The sequence below is a fragment of the Ricinus communis genome, chromosome 8 (genome assembly GCF_019578655.1).
Source record: "Ricinus communis isolate WT05 ecotype wild-type chromosome 8, ASM1957865v1, whole genome shotgun sequence".
NCBI classification, from domain to species: domain Eukaryota; kingdom Viridiplantae; phylum Streptophyta; class Magnoliopsida; order Malpighiales; family Euphorbiaceae; genus Ricinus; species Ricinus communis.
In genome coordinates, this window is record NC_063263.1 from 5,030,950 (window position 1) to 5,050,795 (window position 19,846).

Here is a 19,846-nt window from a genome sequence, read left to right on the forward strand (position 1 = left end):
TTCATAAGTCATGGCTGATCAATAAAATAAAAAATACCGCTAAATCACCGCAAATCCATACAGTGAAGATTTTCAATTCTGAACTGGAAGAGTTCTTAATTTTACCATTGCAATCACAGAAAAATTTCATGCCCATGCATTAGATGAAATTGACTCCCTACTCTCATTAAACAAATGACAGAGCAAACATGAATGCATCTGGCTACCAGCTCAATCTCCATGGATGGTGTAACGCTCCCACTTCTTTGATGGGTCATATATCTGTCACAACGGGGAGGAAAATAATAAGAAACCATGCTTCTGTTACTAGCAAATAAAGAGCAGTCTGATAAGGTATTTCCACTACTGCTGACAAAGTGGAAAAATCCCACGTGCTTTTATGTGTGCATCTTTTTTACTTTGTGGGGGAGAGAAAGAAATAGAGTGCGCACCTCCCATCTTGAAGCAGGGAAAATGTGTTTATTCTTCTCGTACCAGTGCCTCTCAACAACTTTACCTGCATGAGACTGTTAAAGGTGCAGAGCCAAAGTAAATAACATATTTTCTTGAGCATAGATATGGGGAATGGAAAATCCATAACTTAATGCTTACAATCCATAACTTAATGCTTACACAATTGGTACAATTGTAATACGCAAGAACAATACCTCGTCCTTCTCTATTGTTGCATCAGCAATAGTCCGGACATCCTCATGCACATCAAAGTGAAAAAGCTAAGGAAACAAAAGCATAGAGCAGTTAAAAATAGGGAAAAAGGTTTCTTAACTTTATAATTTGTCCACAAAAATCATTGAGATCGTGTACAGGAGTATCCAGTCACACAATTATGTAATCACAATATCTACTCATGCATTATATAGTCCAAAGCTTAGTACTCCAATTTTTTTATTTATTTTTTTATAATCCTAGTCCATTTATCATTATGCATATGCTCAACACAACACAGATGCATCTTTCATTCTATCATCTTGGTTTATACCAAGCAAGACAGAGAGAGGTATTAGAGTGATTGAGAATTACCGGTCCACTTTTTCCCCTAGCCTTGTTAACGATAAGCTCATAAAAGCTGTGTTGCTGAAATTCCACAATCATGAAGAGAATACAGGACATGAAATAAGTTAAATATGCCAAAGACACCTAGTACTCAAAATACAATATAAAGAGCTTGATTTCAAAATCATCTCACATGAGGAATGATGAGATCTTCCTTCACATAAAGTAAATTCTCCACAGAAGTTGTTCTAATTTCTCTAAACTCAGGAGCAAGTTGCTGCTGAACTGCACGAAGAAATTCGCCTATGCTATCGCCTTTGCGTACCTAAATTGTGAAACCAGAAACCACTCGAATCAAAAGGATATTACAGCTATTCAATAAGAAGGTTCAAACTAAAAGCAAATCAATAAACACAAGTTTGTTAATCTAACTTGCCTGGATCACTCTTCTATGGCCAGCACCATCCCAGTAACTGTAAGTAATTTCAAGAGGCTCATCTGAAATACAAGTGCTTAATTCAGCATAAAGTTTTTTCCATACATGAAAAAAACATATAAATAAACAGGTTGAGTCAGGCTGGAATGCAGAATTACTTCGAATTTGTTCCTGTTCACGAAGCCACTGTTTCCGCAACCTTTCACGCTCAGCTTGCTCCTCTGCCTCCCGCTCACTGAAACAGCATCCTCACCACCCCTAAGCTCATACGTTAGTTCCAAGTCCATGTGCAATGTACACCAGTATTTACTAACCAGAGAATATGGAACAGATAGATATATATATATATATATAGGGAGAGAGAGAGGTCACACCTATCAGGCAAGAAGCTCGTCTCCACTGTGGGATCTTTGCCAAATTTTCCACATCTCTTTGACTCTGAAGTTTCTGCAGCAAGAGAAAAATTGATAAATTTCAACAAAATCTCATGATACCAGAAAGTTGGTAAAATAAAGAATGAACAATTACAACTCTAACAAAATTCTAACGAGTGAAACTTTGGATAAGCAAGACAAGCCAAGACTTCTACATACAGAGAAGTAAATTTCGTTCTTCCTACAAGATATCAAGCCATACAACAATTTGGAAGTCAAAAGGAAAATCTTTCAACAAATCTACTATAATCGCTGGTACAGTTGCATACATGAAATGGACCTACAGGTAAGCCTTTCTATATCCACATATGACACCAAACCCTAAAAGAGCTAGGAAATCTGATAGCTAGCAATTACAAAGGTGAAAGTTGATAGTCAATGACAGGACTTGCCTTCAAAGGCCAAGGACACCTTTAGGAGGTTAACAAAGTTTTCAACAGACAAGTCAATCATTTGCATACCTGTATAATAAATAATATAAAAATCAACCTTCTAGAGTAAATAAAACTAAAAATGTAACTGCAAAAAGCAGAACCTAGTTAGAAGCCTCATGAGGATGTAACTCGTACAAATTACCTAAGTAAAAATATACACCTAACCGGATCAACATTCACCTAATGCCGAAATAGAGGTTGAAATGTCACATACCTACTGATGCTCCGATTAGAAAGGTTAAGGTTGGTGGACTGAAGCAAGGAAGGGGTAAACCTAAACTAATATGGAGAGAAGTAGTACGGGATGAATCAGTCGCCTTGCATCTTTGATGCAGTTCAAAATCTCTTGGGAGTGGAGAAAGAGAATCCATAGAGCTGACCCCAATTAACTTGGGATTAAGGCTTAGTTGGGTTGATTTGAAATAGAGGTTAAGAATACCATTTTGAAAAAAAAAAAAAAAAAAAGATAACAGTTTAAAACGTTGTTTGGCTGTTCTGGATATTTTATCAACCAAAACATGTCAGATCTCAAGAGCAGTTGAGACAACAACAATGCTAAGCAGATCTATGGTGTGCATAACCCAAGGAAAACCATTAGAACTTTGTGTTGGTTTAGAACTAGTTAGAACATACAGATATAGCTTAATATACACAGTAACTAGCAACTATAGCATATGATCAGAAAGAATTTAGAAGTGGAAAATAATGTCCAAAAAGGAAAGTAGATAGACATACAAAATACACCAACAGCTTATCACTACCGAGCAATTCTAATAATTCAGCATATTGAATCCTGTTCTTTAACATAAGAACTAACAAAAATTAAACAAAGCCTCTTTAGTGCTAGATAATATCTTACTTCTTTCAGCATCCTCGTCTTCACTTCCATTATCAATATCATCAGCAAAGGATAATCGAGAATTCCCCTTAATTTTCCTCTTTTTACGCTTTGCTAGCTGGAGTTCCTCCTCCCTGCAGCATAAATGCAAAATTTAACTCAACAACATATAACCAAGAAAGAGATTACTCAAAAAAAAAAAAAGATTTTTTGAATGAATAAGAAATAAACTCACTCTTGGCGTAGCTTTTGAAGCTTCTCCTTCTCTTCCTCTTCAATTTTGATCTGAATATTAACCCTCTAAAGTGCAAAATAAAAGGATGCCTTAAGCAAATCATTCTTTCTCCAGAACAAAAAGCCAAGAATGACAAGATAACAATAAGAAATAATAAACCTATTACCTTCTCAACGTACTGCTCTCTTGTAACCAAACCCACAGTTTCCTTCTTGAATGCAGTCTCAAGAATCTGCATTAAACCGCACCACGAACAACATCACAATACATATCAAACAAATGAGCAAATAACAATTAATCACACACGCATCAAAAAGAAAAAGGTCTTTTTACTAATTATTTCGAAAAATAATGGACAAAATAGTCTAAAACCCTAAAAAAAAAAACAACAAGAACAAATAAATTAATGGAAAACACGAAACCCTAGCTTTGAATACGGACCTCGGAGGTGCTTGACCCGAATTGAAGGAGACCAGGCTGACCCTTGTCGGAGGCAGACTTGGTTTTGAGCTCTTGGATTTTGCGACGCTCGGCTTCTCGCTGCTTCTCTAACCGTCGGATTCTGACAGCGTCCTGGGCCGTGCCTACATACCCATCGCCCATACCCGACATCTTTAGGTGTCTCTATTTGGTGTATTGAAAAAATCCGGTTAAAGAAAGACTGAAGATTAAACCGCCATGTGATTTTTGCCTATTTGGGGATTTATAGGAAAGGTTAGACGGAAATGGTTCCACGGCGACGGATTTGTTGTGAGCATCAAATCTTAGCCGTTGGATTATCGTCACTCTCGATCTAATGACTGAAGTCGCTTTCTCGTTTTCTTTTGTTTTCTTTTTTAAAACAAACTACTAATTATCTTTATTAAGGAGTATCATTTAAAAAACTTTTAATCAATAAAAACAAAAAACAAGACTCTTTATTTATTTTTTTCATTAGTCATATCATTTTAATTGTTTTCCATTTTAGTCAACAAATATAGAAATAATATCAATTAATAAAATATATAAAATTTAATAATGTGTTATTAAAAAGGTAAATAATATTTGACTAGTTTATTTCATCAAGTCATATATCATTTTACACGTACTAATGGAATTAATGAATTTTAAATTTAAATAATAATCATTTTACACATACAATAATAATATTGTATATCTAAATTAGATATATGCTTATAATCTAGTTCGGATTAGTTCAAATTAAAAGAGCAGTGATCCCTACTTTGTGAGCTGAGGGCTGGGGCTGGGTCTTGAAGTGCTTTCTTTAGGTGGTTTTGTTCTAAGGTAGTTATTGAAAATGCTTCAATCTTCAATTTTAAAATTATTTTACTCACAGATGGAAAACAATCAAAGACCTGAGTTTTCCTGCTTGAATTCAGAACAAGCTTTTAGCTTACAAAAATATAAGTAGCACCTAAAAACGTGGTAGACACTTTAAGAAACATTTAAAATACCAACTATTTATCCTAACTAATAGGAATTATTAGTTGAAAGAAATCTTAACAATAATTGACTCAACATCAATTTCATACTCCCAGCCCCTATTCATCCTCTATTAAACATTATTTGTTCGCATTATACGGTTATTTATATATATTAATTTATAAAACTTAAAATTCTTTTAATATATATATTTCATTTTTAGATATAAAATTTTTATTTTGATATATATATTTATTTTGACATATAAAAATTTAAATTTATATATAATTTTATAATTTTTATTAATTTATTAATTAATAAATTATATTTCTAATTAAATACTAACTCTAACAATAAAAAATAGTATTTTAATTATATTTTAATATTATAATAAATAATTTTCTAATCAGATAATAATATAAATTCATAAAAATAATATATTAATTATATTCTAATATTATATTAACTAATATATTAATTTTATAATTAAATAATAATTCTAATTCTAAAAATAACATTTTAAATTATATTTTAATATTATATATGATAATAAATTATTTTTTAATTATATAATCATTTTTAATATTTAAAATAGTAATTATATTGATAACATTATTATATAATACTAAAATTAATTAATAAGAATTTTTAAATAATTTTTATATTATTGCACTGATAAAACTTTAAAAAATTAAAAAAGACGTTTAAAAAATAGTTAGTTTGCTATTATTTTTTAAGATATTATAAATTAAAATAAAATTTTAAAAATTTTATTAAATTGTTTTTATCAACTTAATTTTATAATCGAATAATAATAACAATTAAACAAGTACGAGTAACGATCAATATATATAAAAAATGAAACAAAGAGAATGATTTAACCACAACTTGCTATATAAAATTACTAAAATATGATATTTGTTATTTTTTAAAGATATTAATTAATAAAATATAATTCTTTTCTCTTTCAATTTATGATTATAATAATAATATGATTTTTTTAATTTAAATTTTTACATGCACTTATTTATTATTATTTTAATTTATTAATCATTTCTATTTTACTTTTATATACTATTCCTTTTTATACTATAAGATTTTGCTTTAAATTTTGTTATTCATTGGATAGTTTTTTTTTTCTTCTTATTTACTGATTTAAGTTCATTAATAAGTTTTGTATTCTTTCTTTCTATAATTTAATTATTTTTATCATCTTTTAGAATTTATATTTATTTATAATTTTAAATTTTTGATTTTTAGTGATTTATTTTTTATTTATTAATTATAAATAAGCTAAATATTATATAATTTTATAATATTTAATAATTTTTACCTCCAAACGCCTTGAAGAAGAAAATAAAAATTGATGTTAATCAAAACATATTGAAACTATTAAAGTTTTTTTAAAATCATATTTATTTTTTCTTCTTCTCTTTATGCTTTTATATTTTAATTTTATTTTATATTAATAAATTTAGTAATGAATAATTAATTGTATCTTTTCGTATATATTTTATATTATCAATGAAGTTAAAGCTTAAGTATGATTCTCTTATTTATTTTTACATTTTATAAATTCTCACATTAGTTATATTAGATTTCAACATTCAACTCAATAATTTATAGGTCGGATAAATAGAATTAAACTGGTCAAAACGGACTAGGATTGACTTAGAACTAGAAAATTGATTCAAGATCAGTTTCTTCTCAGTTGGAATAGAAACTATTAATTTCAACATTCAACTCAATAATTTATAGGTCGGATAAATAGAATTAAACTGGTCAAAAAACGGACTAGGATCGACTTAGAACTAGAAAATTGATTCAAGATCAGTTTCTTCTCAGTTGGAATCGAAACTATTAATTTCAATTTTGATCCATAAAATAAAATTATTAATTTTAATTATTTTATTAAATTTTTATCTTTTAAAAATTAATTAGAATCGGCTGAAATTAGAATTGTAAACCGAAACCAGCCAGCTCCATTAGCACAATGTTTATTTTTTTATATGTTAAGATAATTATTATATTTATATTTTATGTACAAACTAATATTAATAGAAAATTTTTAACATATATGTTGGATTAATTATTTAATTTATGTCATAAATTATAATAATCTAGATAAAAGTTAACTAATTTAATTATTATATAAGATATACTAAATTTAACCATAAAATATCAATATAAGAAATTTATAAATAAAATATAAATATTTATTTGTAAAATATTTAGTTAAATTCTGCATGTGTATCAAATTAGTTGTGATTATTTTAATTATAAATAATAATATGATTAAATTTTAATAAAATTTATAATATTTTTATAATTATTTATAATAATCTAAAAATGATAAATTAAATATTTTGAAATGTCTTTATTAGTTTTTTTATATTTTAAAATTTTATTAATTTTAATTTCTTATTAATGTAATAATATAAAAATATTCTTTAAAATATCTATTAACTAATTTTTATCATTAAATTAATAGTATAAATTTAATTAATATTATTATTTTCAAAATAAAAATTATTATATAATTAAATAATTGATTTATTAATTAAAAAATATTAAAAATATAATTTAAAATGTTACTTTTTAGAATTATAAATACTAATTTGATTTGATTGTTAACATAATATTAAAATTATAATTAAAAGCTATTTGTAAAAAATTAAGGTTATTGTTTAATTATGAATGCAATATATTAGTTAACAATTGATAAAAAATAAAATTATACATAAATTTATTTTTTATGTAGTAAAATATAATGATATACATTAAAAAGTTTATATATATCAAAATATTTTAATAATATAATATTATAATATAATAATTTCTTTATATATATATATATATATATATATATATATATATATAATCTTGATGAGTTTAGAGAATTTTTGAACTGATTAAAATATCCTTTAAAAAAACACACGGCTTGAAACTAGAATCCCAACTTGGTTCCTGACTCAAACCTCCGGTTTTAGGTTCTAAGAAGAGAAAAACTCAGGCCAAACCATGAATACCTGGTCTGGTTCGGGTTCCCATAATGTGTAACCGTTAACTGATTCCGGTTCCAAATTTAACCATTAAGTTCAACGGTTCCGGTTCGAAACGCATACCCAAACTGGCAAGAATTTTCTGAGACTTGGAATGGAGAGAGGATAAGCTAAAGTGCTACCAGATTTTCCAAAACTGCCAATTCCACTGCAAAAATCTTCACTGCTCCTTCTGTTCACACAATCAGGAGACACTTTTCTTCATCTTCATTATCACCCAATTAAATAGAATGGATCATAATCAGATAAATCAAGACTCTCTCTATCATTTGCCCCATCATCATCAATCCATGCAACTGCAAATGCAAACCCCAAATCTGTCCTTCACTGATTTCAATCAACACCAACAACCGCTTCTTAACCTTTCCTCTCCTTGCTCTCTTCCTAGGTCCAGGTTTGTCGTCTTTATCTTTTTAATGGTTCTTCACCAATTGCTATGCAATTTCTTGAAAGTTTGAAGCTAAGATATTGTCGTTTCCTCGGTGGGTTTTTGGCTTCTTTTATTGAATGGTTGCTTAATTTGCCTCATGTCTCAAGAAACTCAACTTTTCTTTTTCTTTTTCTTTTTATGTGTTTCATTCTACTGTAAAAATGGGTTTAATCTTGGTAATTAGATAGATAATACTTTGTCATAATCCATAAATTCTTACGGCCTAATAGGTTGTCATAGCCACTTGCAGAAAACAGCATTAGTTTTCTCGAATGTAATTTATGAAGGGATTTTAATAGCAGAAAACCAAGTTAAGCAACTAAAATTTTAAGATAAATTTAACTAAAATGGAGTATTGGATTCAAATGCTAGTATTTGAGCTCATACAGTGTATGCATCTGTCAATTTTTTGTGTTATTGTAACTTGAAAATGCATGAATTGATGGTAACCCTTGTGGGCTTCTGCAATGTGATCAATTTCTGCTTTGACAGCCAAGGGCTTGAATCAGAAGTCAAGGATAGTGTAGCTGTAAGAAAAAGTGAGAAGGCTGATCGTGAAAAGTTGAGGAGGGATCGATTAAATGAGCATTTTATTGAGTTGGGGGACGCATTAGGTAAGACCTAACCCCTTCTGATGTATGTTAGCTTAAAATGTCCTTTTCATTTTGGTGACATTTTTTCTTTTGTGATTTTATATTTAGTTATTATGCATAGAGCGAAAATGCATGTGGGAGAAGTTTCAAGAGTTGAACCATTCTATCAGTATTGCTATAGATCTGCTAAACTGGATTCTATTTATGTAACAAAAACCCTTAATCACTGTATAATTCAGGCACATTTCCTTTATTTTGTGATGGAGGTTCCTGCTTTTTCTGAAATAAGCGATTGAATTGCTTACACGAGTAAGTGCTTAATCCAATGAACTACACATACTTATAGTTCTCGTTGTGACATTGCATCCCCTGTTGCTGCATGACACTGCATGTTCACAGTATAAGGAGTTTTACTTTTTGTCTTCTCTATCTTGTCTATTTCCTTTGCGTAATTGAAGACTTGATTTAATATATGGATGCTTTAAGGTTGTGAAGAGAGTGCTTTGTTAAATTCTAAATAATATTAAAATATTGGTTGATTATGACATTAGACTGTTAACAGTTAATTATTATTTTAAAAGCTCGAAACCGCCCATAATTACCCATTTTAACGTGTTTATTTCTTCTTCATGTCCTCAGGGGCGATCTTGAAACATAGATCCTGATAAGCCCAAAAATGACAAAGCAACTATCCTAACTGATACTATTCAGTTGCTAAAGGATTTGACATCTCAAGTCAACAAACTTAAGGCGGAGTATGCTACCTTGTCTGAAGAATCTCGTGAGGTGATCTTTGTTTCTCTCAATTTGATAACAATGTTGAAGATGCGATAAAATGTTTAATTCTGTTTTGTTGTTATGCAAACAGTTGACACAAGAGAAAAATGACCTCAGAGAAGAGAAGGCATCTCTTAAATCTGAAATTGAGAATCTAAATATTCAGTACCAGCAAAGAGCCAGGGCCACATACCCGTGGGTTGCCATGGATCACTCAGTTGTTATGGCTCCAACTTCTTATCCCTTCCTTATGCCAATGCCAATACCTCCAAGGCCGATTTCTTTGCATCCAACCATGCAACCATACCCCTTATTTGGAAACCAGAATCCTACAGTAATCCATAATCCCTATTCAATTTTTGTTCCATATATGACCCCTAGTGCCTTGGTTGAACAACAGTCCACCCAACATGCAACTTCATCTGCACTGCCTGCTAGTGGATCCCATGTTTCAGGCAAAGAAGACTCAAAGAATAAATCATCAAGGGAAAGTAAGACTGGAAAAAGTTGGGACTCTAATGATGTCACAACAGAGCTAGAGTTGAAGACTCCAGGATCTACAACAGATCCGGTAGGTTGCATTCTTCTACATCTGTTTTTGTAATTATTATTATTAGAGGTAATTGTCATTTTAATACAAATTTGAAATAAATCGAATGTGTAATTGTAGGATTTATCTTCAAGACAAAGAAAGTCCAAAAAATCACTGGGGAAGGAAAATAGTATTACAGATGGGAGTTCTACAAGTAGGTGTTCATCCCGTAGTGTCCAAGATAGCTCATCTAGTAGCATAGCTGGTAGCCCAAAGGCTGATGACATAAGCCCGTGAAAGAAGTAACAAATAAATAGAAAGCCAGGCTGTTCCTATTGGCACTTATCATTTGTGGTTGTCTCTCTTCTTTCTTGGATTCATATGGTCACTCTAGTATTAAATTGTTTTGAAATCAAGTTATTGTTCATGCAAGTAAAGGCCGGAAGCGTTAGCTAAGATTTGGAAAGTCTGGCCCATTTCATTGGATATTCTCTGCATAAGTGCTGCGAGGGATGATACTCAGTATCATATTCTATAACTGCTTTTATCGATCAGAAAAATGGTTTAAGTGTCATTAAATGCTAAACATTAATAGAGCTTGTTGGTTGTGAGAAAGCCAAGGCCGGAAGCAGCTGGAACCTTATCAGACAAGTGTTCAGACAAGTGTCTAGCAAAGATGATGATTAATGGAAATAATCTATCCAGTAGTAAAATCGGTCCTTTCTAGGAAGCCCACGAGAATTAAGGAAAGAACTTGACTGTACAGTAACAGAGTGAACATGGAGAGATTGGATACCAAATGTAAATATGTAAATTTGTCTTTCAGTTAGTTCTTGTTTGAACTGGTGCAGATGTGGTATTACACTTGCGACTTTGACAAAATCTCACATATATATTTGATACTTTTCATGTTCTTGCAAGGTATACATTTCTTTTGGCAGGGAAATGATTGTGAGGCCATTTTCATAAGTTGCATGTAGGCTATTGCTAACGCAATATTATGTTTTCAACTTAATAGGTTAAACAAGATGCCTGTGTATGAATGGTAAATATTAGGATGTGAATGAGGATTCATACTGAATGGTAATATGATGTTTATAAACACTTTTTGTAGCAACATCCAAAAGGACTTGAATATGGAAAAATACAGGGTGGCCTGCCTTTTACGAATGCATGAAAGGAATCCATTCCTAGATAAAGGTCAAGACTCGCAAGTGATGAATGTGGATATGCATAGAAAAGGGTCTAGTTTTGCAGACATTACTGTTAATAAAACCATGACCTTGGTGGAATTATTTTAGGTTTTTTTATGCAAATTACTTTTTACGATCAAAAAAATTAGTTTTTACTTTTTATTCAAAATTTTTTATTTATACAGTTTTTTTTTTAAACTACAGTATATAGTATTCTTTTGATATTATAGATTCTTTTAATATATTTTCATAAATTTATTTTAATTATATTTTTATGTATTTTTAATTATATTTTGATATATTTTTAATATATTATGGCAATATTTTTGAAACATTATCTTTATGTCATCAAAACATACTAGTTGCTATAAAAAACATATAAAATCATTCAACTTAAACCAAACATAATATAAAAATAGTTATTATATGATCATACGAGAATATATTGGTACAATAAAAAAAATATTAATAATTTTTTTAAAATTCATTTAAGCTTTTAAAATTATCATATATATATATATATATATATATATATATACTTTTATATTTATTTATCATAAAATGGATATAAAATCTTATAAGAATATGTTATGTAATTTCTATAAAAAATAAAAGTAACTTATGAAAATAGAAAGAATATATTTTATATTAATATAATTATAAACTAAATTAAATTAAATTTATTTCAATAAATAATAAAATAATCAAGTAATAGACTTGTTCGTTTTCATATGTGTCAAAAATAAATATATATATCAAAAAATTTAATATCTCAGTATTTATATCTACTAGTCATTTACCCACATATTATATAGTTGTTGCTACTATTTTAATTATAAATAATAATGTAAAATAAAATTATAGACAAAATTCAATAAAATTATCAATTTCTTAAAATTATTTATCATATTTTAGAAAATAATAATATTTTAAAATAATTTAATTGTCTTTCCAATAAATCTCTAATACTTTAATATTTTATTAAGCCAATTAATATAAAATTCATTATAAAAATAGTAGTTAATTAATTTTTAATTATATAAATTAATAAAAATATAATTCATATTACTTTTTTAGGATTAAAAATTATTATATAATTAAGAAAATGACTGATTAATTGATATAATATAAAAATACAATTAAAATATTATTTCCAATTAAATTAATGTTCCATTTTTTATCTGGTTTGAAATTTATTGTAACAATAATAAAATTTTATACTATTTACTCACTTAATTCTCTTTCTATTTCTGTATTACTTGATCCTGCTCCGCATTTGGTATCAGAGCCTAAGTCACTAAACTTAAAATACTGTTTAAGATAGCGTTGGTCAGCCTGGTTTTCCGTTGGTCAGCCCGTCTTTCCAATAATCGGTCAGAGTGGTCCCGGTAGGTGGTCCCACTATTCTAAACATTATTTACCTGTTTATTGTCTTTGGTTATGGCATCATTGTTTCGTAGTTTCAGTAGTAGAGAAATAGCTTCTTCTTCTTCTCATTCTGATTTAAATAGTGAAGAATTTACTGTTCAAGAGTCTAATATTCCTGAAATAGAAAATCAGTTACATAATTGGTCCATCCCTAAGCAAAACATTAATAGTATTTATCGTATTGGAACTTTTGATTTTGCACAAAATTATTCTATTAAGCAAACTGAACAAACTATTGCTTTAAATAAATCACATGAAAATTTACATTTACTTTCATCATCTGCATTACATGAACATATTAAAAAGAAATTTAAATTTTTGCATATAGGTATGGTTCAAATTGCTGTTAAACTTTTATTTAGAATTGGTTTAGACATATCTATTTTTCTCTGTTTAAGAGATGCACGACATTTGAATTTTTCAAATTCACTTTTGGCAATGGCTGAATCAAATTTAGCAAATGGTCCTGTTTATTTTAATTGTTATCCAAATTTTTCAGTTTCGTTATTTGACTCAAATATTTTAGATACTTTAATTTTAACTGTTAAAACTAAAAACATGGATTTTGCTAAAAATTCCAGATCTATAGCTGTCATTTATAGAATTTATTACAAAGTTATGACGACAACTATAGATCCAAGAGCTAAACATTCTTTAACAAGAAATGAAACAATTTTATTTGAAGCTAATACTTTACATTCTAAAATACAAGTTCCTAAAAGACTAAAATGGAATGAATTATCTCAAGCTGGAACTTGGGATTTACAAGAAATTAACAAACCACAATCTATTGAAAATAATTCTAGAATTTCACAAATTTTAGAACAATCTAATGGTTCTGTTCAAATAAGTTTTTCACCTATTTTTTTTACCTTCGTCTAGACTTTCTACTTTTGAAAATTCTAGACCTTCTACGCACACAACACGTTTTTCAAATTCGAATACAAATTTACAAGGAGTTGATTTTGAAAATAGGATTCCACAACCTTTTTACACTGAGTCTGTTAACATAGATCAAGATAAAAATTCTGATGAACCTATTTTGTCACCTTCAAGATCAACTATGTAAAACTTTTCAACCTTAAATATGCTTTCTACTCCTTTTGAAATAGATAAACTTTTTTTACGATCCGACTATTATCATATACGAAATCGTGAAAAAGTTTTATGGTTTCAAAATCATTTTTCAACAGGGGAGAGAGATACTATTCAAGAAAAGTTTTATGAATATTTAAATTCTGTTAAAATTAATGTTCCATTTTTTATCTGGTTTGAAATTTATTGTAACAATGATAATATAGATTTTTCTTTTAAAAATCTTTTTACAAATGATAGAATTTCTAAAACGTGGAATACAACCGTAGGAAACAAACAAATAATCTCTGCTCATCCACCTTTAGAAGAAGTCAAAATAACTGTTCATGATCAAGAAATAATTGCTTCACCTTTTAAAAAGATAAGCTCTGAAAATGACAACAAACCTCCATTATTAAAAGATATAAAAAACGTCCAAAATCAAAATAATTATACAAACCAAATTCTTTTTACAATTGCTTCACAACTTGACAGGATAGAGACATTTAACATAAATAATCAACAAACACCTAGGCCATGTGGCATACCTATGAAACCTATTTTTCAACCTCACGAAATTCCTGAACAACAACTAATTAAATTAAATGATAAAGATGAAATTTTAAAACAAATAAATTTAAAATTATCCAATCTATTTTTAAAAGATAAACCTTCTGTAAGCATGCTTAATTCTGAAAAATCTGAACAAAATAAAAACTTTGAAATTAAAGATTTAGAAAGTCAATTTGTTAATGATATTTTTGAAATAAACAAAATATACAATAAAAGAGGATACGACAAATCAAGAACTAGACACTATTATCCTAGACCTACTCCTCCAGATGTTTTGTTTGAAGAAAGAGTAAATTTTACTCAAGTAAAATATGATGGAGATTCTGTTTATGAATGGAACCTTGATGGTCTATCAGAATATCAAATTTTAAATATGTTACAAGAAATTACCATGGCTTGTACTTCGTACAGAGCCAGATCTATAAATAACACTGATAAAAAAATTGCTCAAATGTTAATTTTCGGATTTACTGGTCAATTAAAAGGCTGGTGGGATAATTATACCTCACTAGAAGATAAATCAAGATTTTTAAATGCAAGAAAAATAGTCATTAAAACTGAAAATCAAACCTCTGTTCAAACTGAAGAAGAAGATGCTGTTGCAACTTTACTTTTCGCTATTACAAAATATTTTATTGGTGAACCTAATCAATATCAAATTCGATCTTCTGAAATTCTTTCAAATTTAACTTGTTCTAAACTTCAAGATTTTCGCTGGTACAAAGATGTCTTTTTAACTAAAGTTTTTTCTCGAACTGATTGCAATCATAGTTTTTGGAAAGAAAGATTTATTACTGGTTTACCTAAATTATTTGCTAAAAAGGTTAGAACAAGGATTAGAGATTTTTATGGAAATGTTATTCCTTATGATACTTTAACTTATGGAGAAATTATTAATTTTATTAATAATGAAGGTTTAGCTTTATGTACTGATTTAAAATTAAAAGCTAAAATTAAAAATGAGTTTTTATAATCTAAAAAAGAATTGGGAGATTTTTGTTCCCAATACGGTTATGAACGTATTCAAGCTCCTTCTTCAAAAACTAAAAAATATTTGAAAAGAAAATCTTCTAATAAAAATTATAGAAGAAATACTTCGAATTTTCAAAAATCTTCTTCATCCAAAAACACTTCTCAAAATAAAAATAAAAATAAAAATAATAAAAGGAAAAGTCCTCCTGTGTGCTATAAGTGTGGACGTGTTGGTCATTTTAAATCCCAGTGTAGGATGAAAGAAAAAATCAATACTTTAGATATCTCTGACAAACTTAAAAATCAAATGCTTAATCTTTTACTATCTGATACAGATTCTGAAAATTCTGATTTAAGTGATTTTGAAGAAAATGATTTAAATGTTTTAAGTGATACATCTTCTGTTAATACTGATTTTGAAACTTGTGAAGGCCTTGGAATTTGTACAGGTCCTTGTTGTAACTCAACTTTAAATGTTTTATCAAAAGAAACTCTTTCAGATCTTTTTGAATTTGTAAAAAGATTTTTAAAAGGAAAATCTATATTATTATTGTTACAATAAATTTCAAACCACATAAAAAATGGAACATTAATTTTAATAGAATTTAAATATTCATAAAATTTTTCAATTAAGAGATATTGTTTTACATAACGAGACCCAAAAATCTGAACCTGTACCTTATAATTTAAAAGAAATTTTTCATAGATTTAAACCAAAATCTTCTAGAAATCCTACACCAAATATTCAGGATTTACAAGAAGAAATTAAAAATATAAAACAAGAAATTAATGATTTGAAAAACGAATAGATTTCAAAGAAAGGATCTTAAAATTGGAACTAAATGGAAAAAATAAAGAAGTTGAATTTACTGAAAATACTAATGATTCTCATGTTAATGAATTTTTGCGGACATTACTGTTAATAAAACCCTGACCTTGGTGGAATTATTTTAGGTTTTTTTGTGCAAATTATTTTTTACGATCAAAAAAATTAGTTTTTAACTTTTTATTCAAAATTTTTTATTTATACAGTTTTTTTTAAACTGCAGTATATAGTATTTTTTTGATATTATAGATTCTTTTAATATATTTTCATAAATTTATTTTAATTATATTTTTATGTATTTTTAATTATATTTTGATATATTTTTAATATATTATGGCAATATTTTTTGAAACATTATCTTCATGTCATCAAAACATACTAGTTGCTACAAAAAATATATAAAATCATTCAACTTAAAAATAACAAACATAATATAAAAATAGTTATTATATGATCATACGAGAATATATTGGTACAATAAAAAATATTAATAATTTTTTTAAATTCATTTAATCTTTTAAAATTATCATATATATATATATATATATATATATATATATATATATATACTTTTTATATTTATTTATCATAAAATGGATATAAAATCTTATAAGAATATGTTATGTAATTTCTATAAAAAATAAAAGTAACTTATGAAAATAGAAAGAATATATTTTATATTAATATAATTATAAACTAAATAAAATTAAATTTATTTCAATAAATAATAAAATAATCAAGTAATAGACTTGTTCGTTTTCATATGTGTCAAAAATAAATATATATATTAAAAAAATTTAATATCTCAGTATTTATATCTACTAGTCATTTACCCACATGTTATATAGTTGTTGTTACTATTTTAATTATAAATAATAATGTAAAATAAGTTTATATACAAAATTCAATAAAATTGTCAATTTCTTAAAATTATTTATCATATTTTAGAAAATAATAATATTTTAAAATACTTTAACCGTCTTTTCAATAAATCTCTAATACTTTAATATTTTATTAAGCCAATTAATATAAAATTCATTATAAAAATAGTAGTTAATTAATTTTTAATTATATAAATTAATATAAATATAATTCATATTACTTTTTTAGGATTAAAAATTATTATATAATTAAGAAAATGATTGATTAATTGATATAATATAAAAATACAATTAAAATATTATTTCCAATTTTATTAGAATTAGTTTGATTATGTTAAGTTTTACGAATTTAATGAGTTAAAATTTTAAATGAAATTTCATGTTAACCAAAAATATAAATTTTAAACTTAGAAATGAATTATGCAAATTATTCACGCAGTATAAAGGAAAAAAATAATATATAGATAATTAATATTTTTTTTATTTTTAATATTATTTTTAATAATTAATTACTACAATAATTTTTATAATTTTTATTATTATTGAATTATAAAATTATTAAATATCTAAAGAATAACAAAATTAGTTTCTAAAAAATTTATTAATTAATAGAATTACTAATTTATTAAATATTAAATATAAAAAAGCCGATTAGATATGTCAATAGTTTTAGAAAATATTTTTATTTTTTGGGTGTAAATAAAATCTAATTATATAGTCCTTTAGAGAGTTCTTTTTATAAACTTTGAATTTTTTTTCATCTTTCTCTGAATTAGTTTCAATATTAATAAAATTTATTTATTTTATTTATATAATAAAAATAATTTCCAACAATTCAACTTGGTGTTTAACTCATTCGAGATGAAACTAATATGAATTCATTGAATTGAGCCTAGACTCAATCTTGTTCTCATCCCTACTTGCACCAACTACCTTAAATCTCACTAACCATTCTAATAAAGGTACCATCAAATAATATGACAATAAATTGTTTGTATTATGAGTTTGCAAAAGCACAATTGAAATGTGGAAAAATTAGTTCAATCTTTTTCTGGTTAGCACAAAACAATTCAATATTTGACCATAGTTCAAATTGGATAAAGAATTTGAATGATTTTGGTCATCAGCCCTCAATTATTGAATTACATATACAGCTAAGAAAATTATATATAAAAAATAAAAAAATAAAAAATAAATAAAGCCGCATCCAAGTTGCAACTAGTTTGTTTTGGATGATGATATTTTGGACTTTCAGCTATGGAACTACTTTACACAAAATTGTGATCTCATTATCTCTCAACCATCTCAACTGTTTTTCTTGGAATTTTTTGTTCAAGCTTTTATTAAGGTTGGGTAGACAGATAGAGCTCTCCTTTTCTCAGTTCAAGGGTACAAAAGGGAAGATAAGGTTTCTTAGAACTTTAGCTGAATGGTCAACAAATTGAAGTTTTCAAAGTGGGAGTCAAATAGTCATTTCCCTTAAGATACAAAACAATTTGATGGTTATTAAACATAATTAAACACTAGATTAATTTTGATTACTTACAACAATTAGGTGAGTTACTTAATAAATAATCAAATCAACCACCATTATGCTTTGTATAACAAGTTAGTTCTAGCACCCAAACATGTCTATTACCCATTTGTTTAGGAGACAACATTTTTACTGTGCTACCTAAACATCTATTTACAATATTATTATAATTGTAAAATTTGGTATTAATTCAGGTCAAAGAGATATTTTACAATAGATATCTTGCTTGAGATGTCACCTTGTAGTCTTTTGTCAGATAAAAATATAATGTTTTTAATTCAGAGATAAAAGAAAAATATCTCAAAAGTTCAATTTCTTTTCTTTTGCTCTTCTTTTCTATATTTTACTAATTTTTATATTTATTTCGAAAAGAAATTTGATAAGATTGAATAATATAGAATTGGAGCCATGTCTGTGACTAGTAAAACCTGAGGACTTAGAGTTTGCTAGACGTGTGGCGGATGATGGATAAAATATCCACGTGTACGGTCCCCGAGGCTGATCACCACAAGATTCCTGTTAGACCCACTCTGTTTATCCAAATCTTCTTTCGGTTAAGCACACGTGGCGTGAGGAGAGACGCTCAATCAGTCGACAAGCAAACGGCGTAGTTTTACGAGTGTTTGTTGTGGTTGACAACAGAAAGTACTTGTGCCGAATTTTCTTGCCGTTGAAAGGCAGCGAGCCAGCGGCAATTACAACTGTAAAATAATTAAAGAAAAATGAAAGCTTGATATTTTTTTGTCAGATTTAGATGCTTAACCCAGTCTCATTCAGGCGCGTCAAGATCAGTTCCTATCCTTTTCTTTTTAAAGAGAGAGCCATTTCATCGTCCAATTGATTGTCGTCAAAATAGACAAAAAAGCAAAAGAGTAAAATTTGTTGAATGTTTGTGAAAATCTTAACCAAATGTTAACCTTTTTTCTTCTATGAAAATCATAGAGCAGGAAATATTTAAAAGAAATTTGTCTCACCTTGCACCGATTTGTGAGATTATCTTATATATAGAATTAATTATATTTCATTTCTTTTCTTATAGATAATTCTGTACTAAATAAAATAAAAATAATAAAATTTATATCGTAACCGTCCAATTATATATTTACTTACAAAAAAAAATCTATGGCCTATTTCATTTACTATATAAGTTATAATGATTATTGACATTACTATATATGA

The 19,846-nt window shown here is 27.3% G+C and overlaps 2 protein-coding genes across 3 annotated transcripts; one reads left to right on the top strand and one right to left on the bottom strand.

The window, feature by feature from the left end:
• LOC8285140 (protein XAP5 CIRCADIAN TIMEKEEPER) lies at nucleotides 1-4,181 on the bottom strand. Of its 2 annotated transcripts, none has more exons than XM_048378603.1 (12): nucleotides 3,812-4,181; nucleotides 3,537-3,602; nucleotides 3,371-3,435; nucleotides 3,157-3,269; nucleotides 1,804-1,876; nucleotides 1,588-1,664; nucleotides 1,430-1,491; nucleotides 1,187-1,318; nucleotides 1,021-1,074; nucleotides 613-713; nucleotides 432-506; nucleotides 1-261 (listed from the first exon to the last, which is right to left on the bottom strand). In XM_048378603.1, the coding sequence occupies exons 1-12, from the start codon at nucleotides 3,980-3,982 to the stop codon at nucleotides 114-116; spliced, it is 1,137 nt and encodes a 378-aa protein (XP_048234560.1). In that variant the 5' UTR covers nucleotides 3,983-4,181; the 3' UTR covers nucleotides 1-113. The 2 variants fall into 2 exon arrangements, with proteins under 2 accessions (XP_048234560.1, XP_002529246.1); XM_002529200.4 differs by having other exon boundaries at nucleotides 648-713; nucleotides 3,812-4,176.
• A 3,691-nt stretch (nucleotides 4,182-7,872) lies between these two features.
• On the top strand, nucleotides 7,873-11,600 carry LOC8285142 (transcription factor bHLH121). The gene is made up of 4 exons (XM_048378280.1): nucleotides 7,873-8,898; nucleotides 9,536-9,663; nucleotides 9,746-10,225; nucleotides 10,325-11,600. Exons 1-4 carry the CDS (start codon nucleotides 8,715-8,717, stop codon nucleotides 10,481-10,483), a joined length of 951 nt encoding a protein of 316 aa, XP_048234237.1. The 5' UTR covers nucleotides 7,873-8,714; the 3' UTR covers nucleotides 10,484-11,600.
• The last annotated feature ends 8,246 nt before the right edge of the window (nucleotides 11,601-19,846 follow it).